This window comes from Sesamum indicum, linkage group LG9 (assembly GCF_026168435.1).
Source record: "Sesamum indicum cultivar Baizhima isolate 11 linkage group LG9, ASM2616843v1, whole genome shotgun sequence".
NCBI classification, from domain to species: Eukaryota; Viridiplantae; Streptophyta; class Magnoliopsida; order Lamiales; family Pedaliaceae; genus Sesamum; species Sesamum indicum.
Window position 1 is genome coordinate 5,764,393 of NC_142665.1, and position 20,689 is coordinate 5,785,081.

At 31.9% G+C, this 20,689-nt stretch overlaps 1 protein-coding gene and 1 long non-coding RNA gene across 3 annotated transcripts; one reads left to right on the plus strand and one right to left on the minus strand.

The window, feature by feature from the left end:
* The first annotated feature begins 1,543 nt into the window (after positions 1-1,543).
* Positions 1,544-8,232, plus strand: LOC105170736 (P-loop NTPase domain-containing protein LPA1 homolog 2). 2 transcript variants are annotated; one of them, XM_011091635.3, is made up of 8 exons: positions 1,544-1,900; positions 2,055-2,234; positions 3,143-3,468; positions 5,030-5,111; positions 5,734-6,147; positions 6,244-6,975; positions 7,204-7,314; positions 7,543-8,232. In XM_011091635.3, exons 2-8 carry the CDS (start codon positions 2,064-2,066, stop codon positions 7,966-7,968), a joined length of 2,262 nt encoding a protein of 753 aa, XP_011089937.1. In that variant the 5' UTR covers positions 1,544-1,900; positions 2,055-2,063; the 3' UTR covers positions 7,969-8,232. The 2 variants fall into 2 exon arrangements, with proteins under 2 accessions (XP_011089937.1, XP_011089938.1); XM_011091636.3 differs by having other exon boundaries at positions 1,547-1,900; positions 7,552-8,232.
* Positions 8,233-13,177: 4,945 nt separating this feature from the next.
* LOC110012579 (uncharacterized) lies at positions 13,178-16,706 on the minus strand. Its single transcript, XR_016067253.1, has 3 exons — positions 15,165-16,706; positions 14,722-14,776; positions 13,178-13,563 (listed from the first exon to the last, which is right to left on the minus strand). It is a non-coding gene; the product is annotated as an uncharacterized LOC110012579 (long non-coding RNA).
* Between the last annotated feature and the right edge of the window lie 3,983 nt (positions 16,707-20,689).

Sequence of the window (20,689 nt, forward strand, 5' to 3'; positions counted from 1 at the left end):
GAATTTTACGCTGTCCAAGAGCTTTTCACTCAGATCTCCTCGTGTTATATTTGGATAATTTGTTTTTAATAATATTTTTACTTATTTCAAGAAATACTATATATTCTATATTTTATATTTATTTTTCTTCACTTTGCTTGAGAAGAACACGGATCATTGAATATTGGTGGTTGAAGCCATCATTGTACTAGAATAAGTGAAGTATCATTTGTAGGGACAGAATTTGACCACAGGTCACAAAATCAAACCACTATCCCTATATATATTTTACCCTATATTTCCCCAATTTTAATGCATGAATTATCATTTTTAATAATATATCTTTGCAAAAATTATGTTAAAATAAACTAAAATAAAATAAATTCAAGGCTTCTCAATCTAAACGCGAGAAAGCTTGAGGGAGATAATTTCTTACACAATGATGCAAATGTAATGCAACTCATCGTATAATATTTTGTATATCTATTTTATTTCTTGAAATAACAAAGATCATTGAAATATACTCTATAATAAAAGCAATCGCAACCATGATATACATGACTTATTCAAATTTCCAAATGAGGAAACTTGTAGTTGGTAATTATCAGATTCTTGTGGTGAAAAATTAATATAAGTTAGGAAACTCTTATAAATAGGGTGATTGTAGTTAACTTGGGCAACGCTTAGTTCTCGGCCATTTTGTGTTAACCAATTACAATTATATCATAAATTTCAATACCAAGAATCAATATACGTCAATTGTTAATATCAAATATGTATAATCAATCAATAACTATTATTACAATGGACGAATAACTATTATTAAATTAAATTAATACCTTATACATAATTGAAATTCAAATCCATAGTAGACGTCAACTTCGTCAATTAAATTAGATTTTATTTACATTTACGACCATTTCAAAATTAAACTAAATAAAGGTGGTTGTTGCGTGTTTGAATCTTTTCGGAAAAGTGAAAAATTTGCTACAAGGTTGCCAGTTTTTGAGGTACAAACTATTGACTCCACTTACAAAGGTTACATATACTTTGATTTAGTCATTGTCACAATTTTGTCATGTACCCACAACGTGTTGTAAGAATTTTTTATTTGATTCAAAAATAAAAAATTAAATTATTATATATAAATTGAATCCAACCAATTAAAATTTATATATGTTTTATAGTTAGAGATATATAATTAATTTCATGTAAGAATGTAATATTAATTTAGTTATTTTTCCCATATTTTAATTTATTATTTCATTTTTCAGTAGATTATTCTTTTCAGTGTTACGAATTCAACAAGTAAATTGACGGTTTTTATTTAATGAAAGAATAATACAATTAAATTTAATAAGTATTTTATAATTTTATATTTTAAAAAATTAAGCACACGCATCGGGTACGGGTAAATGTAGAAGATGGATAGAATTTTCAGCATATTGCAATCCAACCCCTGAAGTTCCTCTATATTATGGGAAGGTCCTTTTCAGTGTTTCTTTTATATATTCGCTAGAATCCAAACACAAAGTGCAGGTTTAGCACAAACTTTGGACCATTATCTTCTGCCGAAATTACCAGCCCTGCCACTCGTCCTTCGTTATCTAGTATAAATACCCATACCTCTCCCTCCCCGTAATTTGACCCATGGTTTAGACCCAATCCTGTCATTTTATAAGGTTTTTCGCACCCGCCGTTTTATACAGATTGAGGGACGACTCGTGGAGGCCCAGAAGGTGTGATGCGTGGAACCTCGTGGCGGTGCCAATGGCCGGATCGCCTCGGAAATGGCGTCGTTGTCCTCCTCCTCCCCTGTTAAATCTCCATTTGAATGTTTTTCTGTGTAATTGTAGCTGGATCAGTTCGTAGAACCCTAGCCGGACGCTTGAAGACATTTCCGTCGATTTGTGTTCTCCAGGTCTGGTTTCCTTGTTTTGCCTACCTGCATTGCGGTTAATGGCTAGTGATTCTTATGTTTTGTTTTTCGATTGTGGAGGATGGGGTTTTCGTTGATTTCGTATTTTTGGGCTGTATTGTTTTGAATTGGATTATTGTGCATGTGAATGTTGTAGGTTTGAGGAATGGCGGCGTCGGAGGGGGTGGCAAAGCTGCTGTACATAATAGTGGTGGACGATGACTCTGCACTGGCGGTAGCACCGGAGAAGAAGGGTTCGGCATCGTTTCGATACACGCGTTCCCTTCTCCAGAGTACTCTGCAACTCATGGGTTGCAAGGCTCGACATGCGTTTAAGGTGTCTCTGATCTTGTTCTCAATTTCCTTCTTGAAATATCTTCTCTAAAATATTTTTTCATATCCTTTTTTAGTATATAAGAGTATGCATCTGTATTTTTACTTACATGCACGTCCTTAAAGATGCTTGAGTTGTCCGTGCGTTCGCGTCGCTAGTAGTATGTACCGGACACTGGTGGTTTTGTTGATGATACAGAGAATCCTGAATCTTAGAATATAGAATTGGGTTTTTTTTTGCTTGCTTGTTGATTTTTGTGCTCTTAACGATCTTGATCTGCAATTTTTTCTGCACTCTTGTTTTCATAGTAGCGATGACGGTGGCCATCTGTTGTTCTGACTTCTACATTGGTTCAGTAAATTCAAGTTTTGTGATGTTTGAGTAATATTGCAATACGGAAAACCATTTCCTTCTTTGTTTTTGAAGATAGTGAAATAATGCTGCATGTTTGGTTATAATTTATAAACTTACCCGTGGCTGAAATTTGAACATCTTCATCTCTTGTTTGCAACCTATTTTTAGTAGAATTAAAGTTATCTGTTTCTGGTTCTGGTCTCTGCATTCCCCTGTGGATCCAAACTCTCACTTCAATTAATATTTGACTCAAGAGTAATTGTGTTTTTTTAATAAGTTGAATCCTAGAACTAATCGGTGTCTCCTTATATCTAAACAATTTGTTAAATTTATACAAAAGACTTAGACTGCATTTACTACAAGCTCATCTTCTTGTTTCTTTTCATTTTTAAACAGAAAAATTGCAGTACCTTATGCGTCTCTACTCTACGTACACCTATATCTTCTGCTTGTCAAAAAACCTGCATTTGAGTTAATGCATCATTTGCAAGTTGTATTACGGCGTCTTGTACTTCCATCATTAGTTCTTTCTGATTTTGAGGCCTGTTTCCGTTCAGATTAGTCAAAGGGTATTCGAAATAATGAGAAGTGAAAGCTTTATGGTGAAGATGGCTTCAGATTCTGTAAATGTGCCACCAAAGGATGCTAAAATATACCCCCAAAGGGAGACTGAATGCTGTACTCATGCCAGCTTGGACGAAGCTGGTATTGATAATTTATCTCGCGGGGCTGATAAGACAAAAACCAGAACATTTGAATTGTACAAGAGACTCACAACTGTGATTGTTGGAAGGACACCTTTTCTAGATGTTGTTTGTGATGCTCTCTCAGAGTACAAGTATGTGGGGCCAAATCAGAGGGCTGATCTAGTCTTAGCTTGCAGGTATAGTTGGGTTACATGCACATCAAAGAGTATATTTGATTTTATGGGTTAAATGTGCAAATTACATGATGTAGTTCATAATGGTTGTCTTTTGCACCTTTATCATCATATGGCTGATGGCCATGTTTTTACAACTTGTTCTATATGATCTTGTACGGTTATTGCCTCATTATATCAATATTCCCTTTCATTTGTAGTTGTTATATCTTGGAAACAAAAGTTTGAGAACAAGTGATAATCTAGATCCATGGATTCAATCCCTTGTTGAATTCTATACCTGATGATTGTTCTCAATTCTCTTACTGCAGATGGTAGATAATCATATTGGAGATGTTTACGAGGTTTTGTGTAACTTAATTGTAATAGAAAGTATTGACATGTCATGTTTTTGTTGTTCCCTTTTATTTCAATCGAGGTGCTTATAGGGAATGCTTGGTGCAATAGTAATGCATTTTGGAGCTATAGACCGTGCGTGGAATTAAGTATTCCTTCCTGGCAGTTTTTCATCGCCCTTGACTTAAGAAAAATTAACAAGCCTTAGCAGCGCACAGCAGCTACCTTTTTATTGAGAAGATCTTTTATTGCAGGAAAATAGTAACTTAATTGCTCAAGATTTACAAGGTGATTACATGAAATCAATTTCTACTTTTTTTGGTTCATGTCACTGTCTTTACCTGTTTTTATGTTATAGTTACTAAACAAATAGTCCCAGATAATAATTACATGATCAAAAGAGCTAGGAATGAGATCCCTTTACTAATAAACTATGAACTTCCCAGGAGGGAATTTTATCCTTTACTCTTTGCTTGTATAACTTTTCCCTTGTTTCTAGTTTGTTACTGTCTCTTAAGGGTTTGATAAAAATGTAGGTTTTGTCTCAGGTTCGGAAAATGCACTAGTAACCAGGATGTTATTACCCATTTTCGCCTTATAACTTGCTACTTCTTGGAAGGGCACATCAACCGGAAATTAGAGAGGAGTTCTTTCTAGACTTCAGTGCTGGTGTGAATTTTATGTTGGATAAGTAGGGCATTTCATTAGGTTGCCTGCAAAGTAATTTAATGAAAGGTAGAATTTTTTTACCCTGAAAAATAGTGAGTTTTCTCCATAGGTATGGTACCTAGTATACTACCGCTTTCCAGAACAAGTCAACATGAAACATTCTAGGCCAAATTTGTAGTTGGACTGAGAAATCAAATTGATTTCTGGAGTATGGTTGATGAAGCATTGCTCGAGGCAACTCTTGAGCAATGTTAATCTGATGCTTTCACAATTATGCCGTTCCTTGTCAATTGTCTAAGAAGTATCCATTTATGGCTTTGCAGTACCTATTTCAGTCCTTAGAATTTTGTATCATCTATTTGCTCTCTGTTAGTGAACACCATGAGACAGAGACCTTGAGCTATTCCAGGTTGATGGACACAGTTCCACTGACTTCTAAGCTGAATACATAATGGTGGTTTTTCCCTTTGCTTGCTGCCTCATGTGTTGCTTAGTAATTGTGTCTTTAGAATGTTAGGATTTGTTGTTTCGTTTTCTAAGTCTCTGCCTGTTATTTCAGAATTCGGGAAAGAAAGGAATCTGTGACTGTGCTACTCTGTGGCACAAGTGGCTGTGGAAAATCTACCTTGTCTGCCTTGCTGGTGGGTTCTCTCTTTCACGTTTTCCTGACTTCGTTTTAGTTTCTTTGTTTGTTTGGTTTTCTTTTAACTGTGCTTGTACCTTCCGTAAAATTTTTGAACCATTTATGGTAATACAGTTATCTATGTGACTTGGTGAGACAATAATTTAACTTCTTTTCTGTTTATAAGTGTTGAATGCTGTTATCATAATTTTCTCCTGAAATTGTTTTAACTAGAAGATTAAAGTTTTCTCATGAAGATATAGTTACAATATGATATGCAACATCAAATATGTTAAATTTGCATTTTGAATCTTGAGGTTTTACTTTCTATGGTTATATCCTCCTGATTGTCTTTCTATGACTTGATTCATGGTGGTTGTGGATTTCATTTCTTATCTCAGCTGCAATTTTGGGTATTCCATTGTTCTAAATTACTATTAAAGAGGTTAAGCAAATGATAGTATTTCTGTAGAGATGATACTTCTATCTAGTTCATGCACCCCTGCCGATGCATGGGGAATTTCTCCCCTTGTTTGAGTTGTGTAAAATTAATTGCAATGAAAATTTCTTGCTGTACTAGGCTTGTAATATTGATTCTGGACATGTTTGGTCCTATTTAAATTGGATATTTATTATTGCAGGGTAGTAGGTTGGGTATTACAACTGTTATATCTACCGACTCAATTCGCCATATGATGAGGAGCTTTGTCGGTGAGGAACAAAATCCTTTACTCTGGGCTTCAACTTATCATGCCGGCGAACATTTAGATCCAGTTGCAGTTGCAGCAGCAAAGGCCAAAAAGAAGGCTAACAAATCAGCTGGCGTCTCTGCTGCGTCACTAGCTAAGGACGAAGTGGTTAGTAATTCAACATATGGAAAATCTGATGGCAGTTCAACCACCAGTGATCTGCCTAGCCTAAAGCAGATGGCAATAGAAGGATTCAAAGCACAGAGTGAGATGGTAATTGACAGCCTTGACCGGTTGATAACTGCATGGGAAGAAAGAAAAGAATCAGTTGTGGTGGAGGGGGTCCACTTGAGTCTCAATTTTGTGGTAATAATCATTCTACAGGTTCTGAGATATTTGTGTGAATGTAAATGACTGAGATTTCTTGTGATCTGACTTTTCCGCAATTCTTTTTTCATGCAGATGGGGCTCATGAAAAAACATCCTTCAATTATACCATTCATGATTTACATTTCAAGTGAGGGGAAGCACTTGGAAAGATTTGCTGTTCGTGCCAAGTACATGACGCTAGACCCTGCTAGAAACAAGTATGTTAAATATATACGGAATATAAGGACAATACAGGAATATCTCTGCTATCGAGCAGATAAGCATCTGGTGCCAAAAATAAACAATACGAATGTTGATAAGAGTGTAGCAGTAATTCATGCAACGGTTTTCAGCTGCCTGAGAAGGCGTGAGGCTGGAGAGCATCTTTATGATCCAATCACAAACACCGTTTCTGTTGTTGATGAGGAGTATAGGAATCAGTGTGCTGCCAATTCGTTGAGCTCCAAGGGAATGTTTCAGTTGATCCAGAGGCAAGGTTCCTCACGACAGTTGATGGCACTTTTGAATGATGATGGTTCTGTTGCAAAAGCATGGCCAGTTGACATTATAGATTATAATGGCAAGCCTATTGTGGCCCATCCTACAGGGCATGGACTCGGGACACCTATGTATGGACCATTGCAGATAGGTAAAGCAGAACCTGTTAACTTGCAGTTTGGTCACTTTGGGATTAGTGCTTGGCCCGGCGATGCTGGGGGAACAAGTCATGCGAGCAGTATCGATGATTCGAAGTGTTCAACTGAAAGTGGTAGCAGATCGTGCTCCAGCTCTCCAAGAATCTCTGGTGATGGGCCTTCGAAAGAGGTGAGTTTGGAACTGTCATTGACTTGGATTTCCTGTATGGTTGAGATTGGAATCTGTCGAAGTGAGAGTCAATTATAGTGAAACTTTATGCATCATTATATCTTTTAGAGTATTTGCACGGTTAGGACCTTGAACTTTAGCCTAGAGAAATTTGAAATCGGTAATGGTGATTACTACCCGGTCCACATTTACCCATTTTTATATTTGGCATCTTCCTGGTTTTTGCAGCTAAAGGAAGAACATTCTGTGCATGGTAGTGATGAAGAGGAGGTTGATGATTCTGTGGAGTCAGACAGTGATGAGTATTTTACTGATGCGTCGAAGCACCTAGATGAAGAGGTAAGGACATTTATGCTTGTATAATATATATTGGTACAATATGTTTAATATCATGTATGTTTATTTCCAAAGTACATACGAGGGACACACTATAATTTTATGTATTTAGCTACTGGATAGCACAAATGGGTGATGTATGTTTATATTAGATCTGGCTAATGTGATTCATATACCTAGAAAGGGTTTTTTGCTTTTGCTACTGGGTAATGAAAAGTTATTAATTGCTAGTTTTTTCAGTTGGAAGGCTCTGTGGATGAGGAATTGACAAAATCAGATGATGAGTATGACGATCTTGCTGTGGAGGATATCCAAGACAGTGATTATAAGTCTGGCGATGATGAAGAGTTGAACATTGAAATGGAGTACAAGGAAGCGTTATCTGTTCCAAGAGAGCAACTGGATAGAGAAGGCCTCCATGGAGGGAATTACCAAAAAAATCTTGACCTCTTCCAGAGAATGAAAAATGACCCTCTATCTGGGTCAGGGTCGGGGTCAGTGTCACTGATGCGTTCTATCACCACTCCCCCTAGAGAGAAAAACGATAAAAGATCTCGGTATTACAGATCAAGAAAACGTTCACAGAGCATACCAGCCTTCAGGGACCACGCAGCACTCATAAATGCTGCAATCATCCAAGAAGCACCATTGGGGTAGTGGTGTGCAATTTTGTAGCATGGACTATGCTGCTAAACTGTTAGTAACTGTGTCTCTTGTACAAAGGTTTTCAGGTAGTCTCTCTTTCTCTCTCTGTGTGTCTCTTTTTCTCTCTCTCAAGTTTGGATGGAAGATTTGTAAGATGCTTTTGTCAAGAACACTTGGCAGTCTAATCTGTTGATGTAGTTTGTTGTAGACGGGGGCTGCTGTTTTACTAATGCTGATAATTGGCATTCTACTAAATTTGACCTTATATTCCTCAAATTTATTGGTTGTTTGGGTGATCTTAAAAACATTTTATACGAGCATATGAGATTCTATAAAGTGTAAAAGATGCTATTTTTTAAGTTGTAAAAATATCTTATACAATGTATAAGCGGAAAAGCAGCCTTTTAATCTCCAAATTTTATGAGATTCTATAAAGTGTATGAGCAGCTATAATGTATTGACCTTCCAAAAAATTATCCCATATAGTGTTATATACGGTCACGGCTCATACAAAGTATTTGTATGTTTGAAAACATAAAATAATAAAAAATAACACAGTGTTGGAAATGCTACGGACACATTTGTTGGCGTGCCTGATATATTTCGGAGGTGTGTTCGACATATTTCAATTTCTTTTATATTTCAAAATATTTTGTATTGTCTTATGAAAAAAGTAAAGATTTTAGGCTTAATAAGAAAAAATTAATTTAGTCCTTTCACATTAAAAGTATTAGGATGAACTTTTTAAAAATTTGAGAGATATTTATGATAATTTAACTAACTTAAATTATAAAAAAAATTCATTATATATTTTTAAAATTAAACTGATTATGTATATTTTTGAAGCTAAGTTTGGTTAAAACTTAAAAATATAGATATATAATATGCTTATTTTATATTTTATCTTGATTTTTTATATGTATATTTTAATTTTAAGAGAAATTAAGAATAATATGATAAAAATATATATTATATATATAGTATCAATACCGTATTATGTTCTAATTTTTTATATTTTTCGTGTTGCCATATTCGTGTTGTATTATAGCCATGTCGTCGTGTCAGTATCCATTAATCACAGATGAGCATACTAGCACCCTTTTAAGATGGGCGCGGGAACATCAAATTTTGGTCCAAATCGAATTTCCCTCCATAAAATAACTGGTGCCTGAGAAACAATAGCCGCCGGAAGGAAGAGTACTGTGAATGGGACTGCCCAATCCATTATGATGGCAGAAGCAGTTTTGAGTCTGTCAACTCCGAACCCACCGGTGGGAGAGGGAACAAATCCATTCATTTTCAGATTCAGAAATTTCCTCATGACCTATTATTATTATTATTATTATTATATAATATATACAAAGAAGAGAATTGACTTAAAAAGTTTATAATCTCAAACCAAACACCCTAACTGAACTTTGAATTCTTAGTAATATTTTGAGACGTGTAAATGTAATCCATACATATATATATATATATATATTTAGATAAGTGTATAATAGCTTATCTTTATTCAAAAGATTAGTAAGATTTTTCTTATTAGATAAGTTATGATTATTTGTGTTTACCAAAAATTTCTTTGAGATAAATTAATTAGAAACTTATTTTCAATATATTTTTATATTTAATATATTTATTTTATTAACAATTGTTGAAGTATCAAATTTAAACTATTTATCATCTACTTATGTTTGTATTTTAAATTCTGAATTATTACACATCTTTTATTTGTATTTCTTTCAGAAATATAATTCCCGCGTGCCTTGATATAAGATGTCGTAATATCTTGAAATTTATAGAGGTATAAATCTAAAGCACATACACAGTAAAATAACATTCTAGAATTATATATAGCCATTAGAGATAAGAAAAAGAAATATTGATTTTTTTTTCCTTTTTTGTAGTTTTTTAATCTTTTTGTATAGAATAATCACATTGTCATCTTTGTACGTACCACATAGATTATCTTATTCAAGATAACTCTTTTTTTTCATAATATTTTCGCTTAGTAGTAAGGTTGAGGTCTTGCCAATAAGTTCGAGTCTCAACGAACGCATGAGTGTTTGTCTCATTTTATGTGAGTGTTTGAAATATGTTATATATTCTTAGTTTTGGTATTTATCTCATTTTTTGTGAGTGTTTGAAATTTATTTATTATTCTTAATTATATTTATATATTGATTAAATTGATGTGTTGTTCAATTTATTGAGATGTTGATGTAATTGTATAATTATCGCTGATAATGCAAGAAGAAAAGGCTATTAATCAACCACTATCTTACCCATTTTTGCAATAATTAAATCTAACTCAATAATACTAGTGAGTCTATTCTGCGTTAATTTCTAACATTATTTTCAAATAAATGTATTTACTATAATAATTATGGTAAGAACCATTCATTGTCGCAATTAATCTCTAAATCGGGAAATAATATACGTAATTGACCTAATATTGAAACAAAGTTTAAAAATTATAATAAGTTAATAATTCAAATTAATGAATCCATTCAAAAGAAACAAAAAGAAACAACAAACTATTATAAAAATAGACGTACGTCCACATTCGTAGAACTTGAACCACTACAAGAAAATGGCTTAATATATAGCTACAGAAAAGAAAGAAAGAAAACAAGTCAGCATCGAGCTTATTAACAAGTAAAATTCTCATTATTAATCTACATTTGCTAATGAATTTAGAAACTAATTATTTAAAATATATATTAAATCATGTAGATTAACAACGAAAATTTTCTTGCTAATTAATTTGACGCTAATTTTAACAACTTTTAGTTGTAAGGCCTCAATCTTATGAATCGAGCAACGCTTGGTTGACAACAAACTGCCTTTAGAACAATTGAAACCTGAAAATAACACCCCTTGGCATTATATAAGCAAAATTACACTTTAAACTAATTAATCGAACATACACTAACAGTAATGTACAAATGAACTGTGTGCATAATTGATAGACATTAATAATAATATATAGTAACAACAGTCATAGTTATGGTTGGGATCCATAATTATAGCTGTGGATTTAATTTACCGTCAAAATCATACATTTAAATCTTTGTTAAATCATGCCAACACAACCACTTGCCCAAAACAATAATAATACAACAAACAACATTATTAGTGAATCAAGAACACCCTAAAGTATCCTAGCTACCTAATATGACCAGCTAAGTGTTGATGAGCAATGACTACAGCACATTGTGTGAACTCAACCAAGCAATGATGAGCTTAAATGGTGCTATTATGGGAGTTCATGCATGCATTAGCTATAGTTGGTACTATACATTGCAATTATGCCAAGAAAAGGTCCACCATCTTTTCGTTTCCTTTTTCGTTTTGAAAAATTCAGTGTCGTCCACGTGAATTTGTGCCCATATAAACTGTGGATCGGTAGTTTAATACACGATAATTGTTGATATTATATGTAATATGATATTTTATGTAGGTATAAATTCACATGAACGACATCATCAAACCCTTCTTTCTGGATGTCAGGGCTCCAAAAGTTGATTTCACTTATTTGATAAGGTTAAAGTTAATGTATCTCTTCGGAATGACCAAAAATGGTCCTCTATAGAATTCAATGCACTGCTTTTTCATCAGTGTCAATCCAACATCATACATGCTGCATATATGGCATCTTGGACCACCTAGGCAATTATGTTACTTCCAAAGATCGAGCTCATTTACAATGTAGAAAATGACTGCAAGAACCTCGTAATGCCTAAAGCATCCATGTTTTATGATGTTAGAAGAGGGGCCTTTTGGGGTGTTTATAATCACATGTTTTGGTCATTTCGACGATATTTTATAATTATTGTAGTTGAATTATTGATGCGTGGACAACTATGTAATTGCACAAGATCTTTTATATTATAATTTAAGTAACGCGATTAAAGATACAAAAGGAACTTGATCTGTAAAGTACCACGTAAAATCTATATCTTCTTGTGCTTAGTTTCTCTTATTTCAATCCAGGTAAGTGTGTATTTGTGAGATATTTTGCAAAATATATTTTAAATACATTTTAATACAGTGAAAAAAAAATTAATCGTACAAAAACATATTATATATATCAACTACAATAGTTACAAATTTTCTTTATAACACCAACTATACATCACATCAATTGTCGTCATTAATTACATTTTTATCCACATTTAAACGCCCAATTCAAAAAAATTCGTGTTATCTCATCCATTCTTACTGAGATAAGATGAAATGCTAATTAAGTTGTGCTTGCTTGCAAACATTCTTCTCATCTCATGAAATACATTTCAACCGAATATGTGCCTTTTTTTTTTTTAAATATATCTCAAACATATTTAATCACTTTCAATAAAAGTATATCACATTATAACAATCATTACATTCTCCGTCTTACTTAACATCTTTACACAAAATATCATTCTTACAGTTTTATCTCATATTCAATCACATACTATCAAAAAAAAAAAAAAAAATCGCATCAAAACAAGACCCATTCTTTTTATTTTATTTTTTCTCACTTGATATGAAACTTAACGTAAAATAACCAAAAACCTAATGAAGCAGAACGTGGACAAAAGGACAATGCTGTCTGAATCTAGTGCTTAGATGATGCCCACGGTACGCAATCAATGCTGCCAAGAAAAGAACCGCATAGTTTTCTTTGATATATATAGTGACAAGGTTCCCAGGCAGACACATAGTAATCTTCCAGTTATAGTTTAACTGGCTGGCTCTACAATATTATTCATGTTAATTGTTCCCGAAGCCAACTGTCTCTAGAGATGACGAGCCAACATCAGTGAACAACTTGGTACGGACAACTACTGTACGAATTTATGAATGCATGAACCAACCTTATACATAAATTCAGTAGTTGACATTAACACGACCTAGAGTATATATACTTTTCATAATTCGTAGATATTACATGCTCTATAATCCTTCTAATAATTTGACAGCGAAGCTCTTTGTGGATATCTCCGCAAAAATTCAGGCTCTAAAACAAATCCGTGCAGGGATAATTTAAAAGCCCGTTCTAATTAACTCGTTCAAGGGGGCTTGTTGTTCATTGAGTTTTCTTTAATTTATCTCCATAAAAGTGGAAAAAAGTTCAAAGTCAGATTTTTCGGGAAAAACATTACAACATCAACCATTTATGTTGAAGTTTACTGATAAGTCCATGAATAATAAAAATAAATATCGTGCGAGAAAGAAAGGATAAAATGGTCAAGATAAATTTCAAAATATTTATATATAGTTCTACATACCAATAAGTTATAAAAGCTTGAGCGAAGATGCTTACAAACTTTTGACTTAAATTAACTTAATCCAAGTAGTTCAGACAAATGTTACGTCAAACACTCAATTTGACTTATTTTCAGTACAAAGAACTGATAATGGCTTTAATTTAAGCTTTTGCATACACCCTTTGTGTCCCCAAGCTTGACTTTGACAGAATTTACGAAACTACTTAAGATCAAGTCATCAAGAAAAGGAGTTTAAACACAAAACCTGATTTGACAAGGAGCGAAGAGGTTTGAACAACTTAGTATGTATGATCTATCTCAACTTGGCTGGCCCCATTGGGTTTTCTTTTGTGCACTGTGTCGGAGACATAACATCAATCAGTCCAATAATCATTCTAATAAATATGGTGTTAATAAATTTATCTAATTGTGAAGGAGAAATAATTCACTACAATGAAAAGGGTAACTGATGAGATATCATTTCTTGAAGAAAATTAAACTGAATTGCAAGTGAATTAAGGAAATAAACCTCAAGTAAGCGATATATAGAAAGCAAGCATGCTCACAACAAAGCATCATTTCGACTTTTTTTCCTCTCCGATCTTTCGGTGATAGTCGAAATTAACACTCATGTATACATGGAATTAATTATCAATAAAAAAGAGAAAATGAACTAGAATCTGTCGATCATTGTTTCTTAATTAACGTTTGCTTCAAGGCACCAAAGTAGTAATTGTGAATTTGATATTCAGAGGAAAATTGAACTCCATAAATAGCAGCTTTTTATGTTTACCAAGTATCTTTCTACTTTGTATCAGCAGGTAAGCTATTTATCAGTATCGGAAATAACACCCGTATGTTCATAAAGGTCAAAATGTGCAATATATATATATATATATATATATAATTTTCATCCTGCTTTGACTCATGATCACTTGCTCTAATTATATTAAGCAAAGGGCTTATAAGTGAAAAATTAAGAGGGCGTTTGGCTAAATTTATTTAAATCTTGTAAGCTTGTTTATCTTATATATAGGATGTTTTTGTATCTTATAACATGTTAAATCTTACTTTAAGGTAAACAGTTTAAGTTTTTGGATAGAATAAGATCGTGGAGCTTATAAGAACGATGCTATAATTTGTAATTAATATGAGCAATACATTTCAAGGGATTTTGTTAAAGCTCCTAATGTTTTATTTTTAAACTTTATAAGCTCATTTCTAAAAGTTTACGATGTTGTATATCTCTCAAATATCTTATAAAATACTTTTAAGAACTTCATAGGAATTACAGAGAGAATCTATCTAAGAGCGCATTAATTCATAATCATATAAAGGATCTATATATGGTATTTTTACTTAGTTTTGCTAGCAGTGTAAGAAGCTCCTAGGAGTACAGAATATAACAATAATATAGCCCTGATAAATAAACAAACAAACAAATTAAGAATTATATATTGTGTGGGAAACGCTTGTAATAAGAGGGGAGAAGTATATTTAGGAATATATGAACCTTTCAATGAGGAAGACTACTTGTCATAGGCAAGTTGCAAGTATGTTTGGTCCACCTGCAATAAGAGTTTTGGTGTTTGATTGTTGAAAACAATGTTCAATCAATGTCAGTCATGCATGACTATCACGTTCTTACCATGATTTGTCTTCCAATAACACTTGCAAATTTCAAAAAACTTAAAATCGCAAGTTGCCTTGTAATAAATATGGTTTAGGAGAACATAATAACCATATCTCTACGAGTCAAGTTAAAGATCATTAACTAATACTTGTACATCCAATATATGTATCTGGACGAACTCGACTCCTACAACATATTGTCCAACTTAAAAGTGTAGAGAATGTAATTAGAGATGAGTCGAATCCTGCATTCGTATTCAAATAAATGAACAAGAAAAATATATAAATGTAAAAACATGCAAATGAGCGAATATTTTTTCTTACCACCACTCCTAAACTTGTGCATTCTATTACATTTTTGTCTGTGGATCAATCTTTTTCATGAATACTGCACGCAAACCAAGAATTTTCAAGAATTATTACTCTTTTCACTGAATTATAATAAAATCAAAATAGATGTTCGAGAAATATCAATTTAAAATAAAAGATTTGAACCAAAAAGATTACTACAGCTATGTTAAAGAGGAATGAAAGTGAACAAGAACGAAAGTTGCCTCTTTTATGGTAAAATTTTCGATATCCGAAGCTTATGTTTTCGGAAAATAAAATGAAAAAGAAAGTTCCACCAAACTTTTGATCTGGGACAGAAGAATAATTACAGATCTAAGCAGTTTAATCAGCATTTTCATCTACAGGGTGGAGCTCCCTCCGTCGTCAATCTGGTCTCGGTTTCCAAGGAACTGACACACACACACAAAAAAAAAGGGGAAAAAAAGGGAAAATGCCAGAGAGAAAACGGGAAGCAATTTCCTACAAGCAAAAATCCCACCTGAGAAACTCATAAAAACAACTGTGAACTCACCATTCTTACAGCCTCGCTAGTCGTTTATTGCCGATGCAGCATCATCAAGATTCTCACCACCTAAAAGCTTCGGTGTAGAGAGAGAGAGAGAGAGAGAGAGAGAGAGAGAGGGGTGATATATCAGCTTAATTACCAGCCACCATGCCTTTGCATGTGAATCTTGATGATGCTACACCAGAAAACAACGACTGTATATTATGTTATGTACAGATCCATGCATAAAAATCTCCAAGATTTGCAGAGACAAAACCCTTGATTGTTTCTCCGTAATGGGAATTGGAAAACATTTATAACTTAGATGTATCAAAGAGTGTGTGTGTGTGTGCGTTTTCGAGGGATTGAAGACTGGAATATATGTGCACTTCGGATTTCAAAAAACAAAAAAAAGAAAAGAAAAACATCAAGAAATTAAGCCCATTAGCAGGAATCTGATGTGGCTTATTACAAATGGGGAAAACGTAAACTTTTGAAACACATTTCCAGACAAGAGATCGAGAAAAGAACAAAAACTGCGCCCTATTTCCATTATGATTTCAAATCAAGAAAAAGCAGGTGGATCGATGGAGTTGCCAGATTCGAGCAGCATAGATTAACCTTATCTTATGTTGGTGGATCAGCTTGTAAATCAGTACTACGCCACCAAACGCAAAAAGATAAAGATATAATTGGGACTAAGAAATGGCGCTTCATATTCTGATATTGACTACTTGTGTATAGATAATAATAATTAGCATCTTTGAAAGAGAGAGAGAGAGAATGATTACGTAGATTATCAAGAAAGACGCTTTTCTTGAAAAAAAAAAAATTACAAAAAATGGAGAATTGAACATTTGCACGCTGAACAAGAAATTTAGACCATGTCTGAGATCTAAACTTCCGGGTCCATAATCACTCAACTGTATATATTATGCACTGTGTGAAAGAAAAGGGGTTCTTCTGGTTGGGTGGGGGTGGGGAAGAAAGAGGGTTAGGGAATTTACACTGTGGGGAAGGTGTTTCTTTAGTATATATACATACATGTATGTATACATACATAGTAACATAGATATATATAGCCATATCACAGGTAATTGTATAGGAGACTGTCTATATATCTATCAACCTCAGCTACAAAAAATTATAATTTTTCCTTATGATTTATTGATGGTCAAAAGTCAAAAATAATATTCTAAGGTTGAATATCTACGAACAAATTTAAAATTATGAGTTTTAATCTCACTAAATATATAGGTATATATAATTTATTGAATTGTAATATATTACTAGTATTAGTCAATTAATATATTAATTAAATCGGTATAATCTATTTTATGTCTAATCATATTAGTATATTGCCTGAATCAACAATTACTAAAAAAGAAAGTAAAATAATATCAAATATAAATTAATCATTATATAATAACTATTAGTTGTTATTTTTTAATTACGATCAAAACTAATTTTTTTATATTAATTTTATTTCACCGTAATAAATATCATTTAAATCATGAAAAGTAATTAATTTTTTCTAGTGTTTGGTGGTGGTTCTAACTTTTGGAATAGTCGAGGTATTTATTGTAGTTGGCTAAAATTAAGTTATGTTTGAGCGATGACAATTTTGCAAGAAATCTCCATTTGTTTATTTCAAAACACATGCGAAAAACTTGAACCATCCACGCTTAAAGGTGTTAAATTGCTTTATTTTTTAATTTGTTACCATTTCGGAACCACAGGAAAGCATCAAGAATTAGTGGATGAAAATGATAAGGGAAGTAGACTGCTAGTTGGTATTATTTATGGGCATTTATTGAGTCCAAGCGTCAAATATATACCACACACAATTTCTCATCATCTTCAACTCACTTCACTTCCCTCCAACGGGCTGCATTTAAATCCACGGATGTTGATATATGTAATGGCTCAGATTAGACTATCCACTGAACTTGGATAAGATCAAAAGCACTCATGTTAAATACCAATGAAATATCTCTGCACCCGATGGGTATAACATCGTATCTTATTTTAAAATGTACTCTGAAATATCATGTATATGAGTTGTAATGTTTTTAATACCCTAAAATACTCATAAATGTGTACTTAGCCCTAAGAAATTCTATCACCATTTTAGTCGAATTCAATCAAAGTGTTGATATTTTTGTTCCTTTCTGAAAAGATTTACAAAGATGATGAAGGTATATATGATCAAAAATATGTTCAAGTCTTTCCAACAATCACTCCAAATTGCTATTTGGTATTAAAGAAATTAAAGGGAGTTCAATTATTGCTTAGGCGCCTCGATCGGTCTAAAGCAACACTCACATTCCCCATAGTCTAAAGAATCAAATCTTGTGCTAATTTCTTATTATGTCTTGGCATCAATTTGACTCAAATCTATTATAAATTACTCCACCTCATTGACAGACTAGACTTAATTTGTAAGCTCATAATTGAGTTTAATTACTAAAATCCTCAAATCACGGGCTGAAATAATTATATTTATACTTCCTAATAATTTATAATTTATTTATACAAATAAGTCATATCTTTTGAAAATTATATCAGAAACATCAATATCATTTATACAAATCATGCCTACTTTTTTAAAAGAATTACACGTGCATCTCCTAGAAAGGTTAACTTCATTACACAACTCATATTTTTTGGCTGATAGAGGTTGTTTTTTTAATTACACAAAAAAAGTTAAGAGTATAATAAGAATATAAATCAGGTGTTAATATAAATTATTCTTAAAATTAATGCAAAAGAGTTTCATATTTGTTTTATTATATATTAAAGAGTCAATTATATCAACACCCATTGAAATTAAACTTAATTAATTACACAGATGACCCTTACCTTTGTAAAATTACTCAAAAGGTGTATGTACATGCAATTTTGCAAAGGTCGATGCAAATTTACCTATATTAAAATTAATACTCATTTTTATTTTTAGCGTAAATTCAAACTTTTGTGCATTTTGTAAAATTGCAAGTAACAGTCCTTAAAGTTATCATTACAATTACAAATGCCCTCGAAATTACATTACACTAATACCCTTTAGAACGTGCATCTGTAATTTTTACAAAAATAAAAATGAATTATTTATATAATTAAATCTGATCTTAAGAGATATCGATGTAATTTACCATTATTGTTATTGATATTAAGTATATGATCAACTTTATTTAAGTATTTTGTATATACTTTATTAAATAACTGATAATATGCTTTATTAAATGATCATATTAATTACTTCTTGTAAATTTATTATAACTTATCATTTTATATATACTTTATTAAATAATAAATATTTTTGTTTAAATAGTATTATGAAATTTTCACACACATATAATGTGCCATAAATTACTAATTATTATTAAAATAGATCATAATCTATTATTAAAGTGGAACACCTTACAGACGGTGGAATTTAAACTCATCATGATCTTTTTTATATCTCCAACAGTATAATAAATCATTTTGTTTTTATTCTTTCAATAACCTTTAATCTTGTTCTCTTATCTCAATAAATTCTCATGATTTTATTTTTTTTTTCTTAGTAATACCTTTTAATTTACTGAGTTGATATATATTTAAAAATAATAATTATTTTTTAAAAATAATTAATTATACAAACACTTGAGGTGTCTTGGCACACTAATTAAAAGAAATAATAAAAGAAAAGGTTTGTGTGGATTGGGGTGGGTTGGGTTGGGTTGGGTTGGGTTGGGTTTGGTGGGTGGGGGATAGTACATGTATTAAATTTTATTGATGTGGTATTAAATTATTAATTATTATTGAAGTGTTAGATTCTCCACAACAAAGGGTTCACCTGAACAGTGGACCCATCTCCGTACAATCTGATGTAGCCTCCTCCCATTTTTAATTTCGTTTCTCTCTACTTCCTACTCTACTTTTTCTTTTTACTAAATAAATTTATCTCATTAGCATTTTGTTATAAGTATATCTCATTAGCAAATTCGTCTTTTTTAAATAAATAATTTAATTTATCTGAAATATTATTTGATATATGTACTCTATTATTATTATTTAATAATAACTATACTTTATGATAAATATAAGATAATTACATCATCTAAAAGTCACAAAATATATAAATAAATTATTAAAATCGAGTAACAACGAAAATAAATGGTTGATACGGTTGGATCGATGTCCATGATTCAACCCCAGTTCATAGGAATTATATTATCAAGTCGAGACTTAAATAACTATTAAGTTATATTTGGATCGATGGAGTTGAAATCATAGATTTTAAGTTGCTCGTGATGAATAATTTTATATTAAAATAATTTCAAATCGTCCAATTCTAAAACTTAAATTATGTTTTGTTAAATGTTCATGAATTTCAAATTTTTATAATATTTGATAGAGAAACAGACATCAACTTTTTTTTTTTTCCTTCTAATATTGAATCATTTGAAATCTCTTTTTAATTTTGTTTATTAAATTCAAATCCATCAATCAAAATATAGCGTTATATAATTTGAAAGCAAAGACATCTCACTAAAAAAAATATAATTTTTCGTTAGGGTTAATTATTATAACCAAAAAAAATAAAATAATTGTAAATACAAATCAACCACAGCTTCACAACAGTCATTAGCCGTTGTTTCTGCAAATGTGGTCAAAACATTAATCATAACCAGAACTATGATAAATATTTTGGCTATGGTAAAAAATCATGACGAATATTGATTAATCGTGCTAAAAAATTTAAATTTTTGCTTTAATTTTATTTAACTATAATTAATAATATTAATTTTTCATAATTTTTAAACCGTATTCATTTATAATATAGCAAAAATTAAATTTTTATACCATCTTATTTTCGTTTCTGGGCTAACATACACTTTTGCGAAAATTGGAATGTTAAGAAAAGATTCTGAAAAAATAAATTATCAAGAACCTCTTATGAAACAAAACAAAACAAAAAAAGAAAAAGCAAAAAACCCATTAAAGCTGGATGCCCATATTATGCAATTCT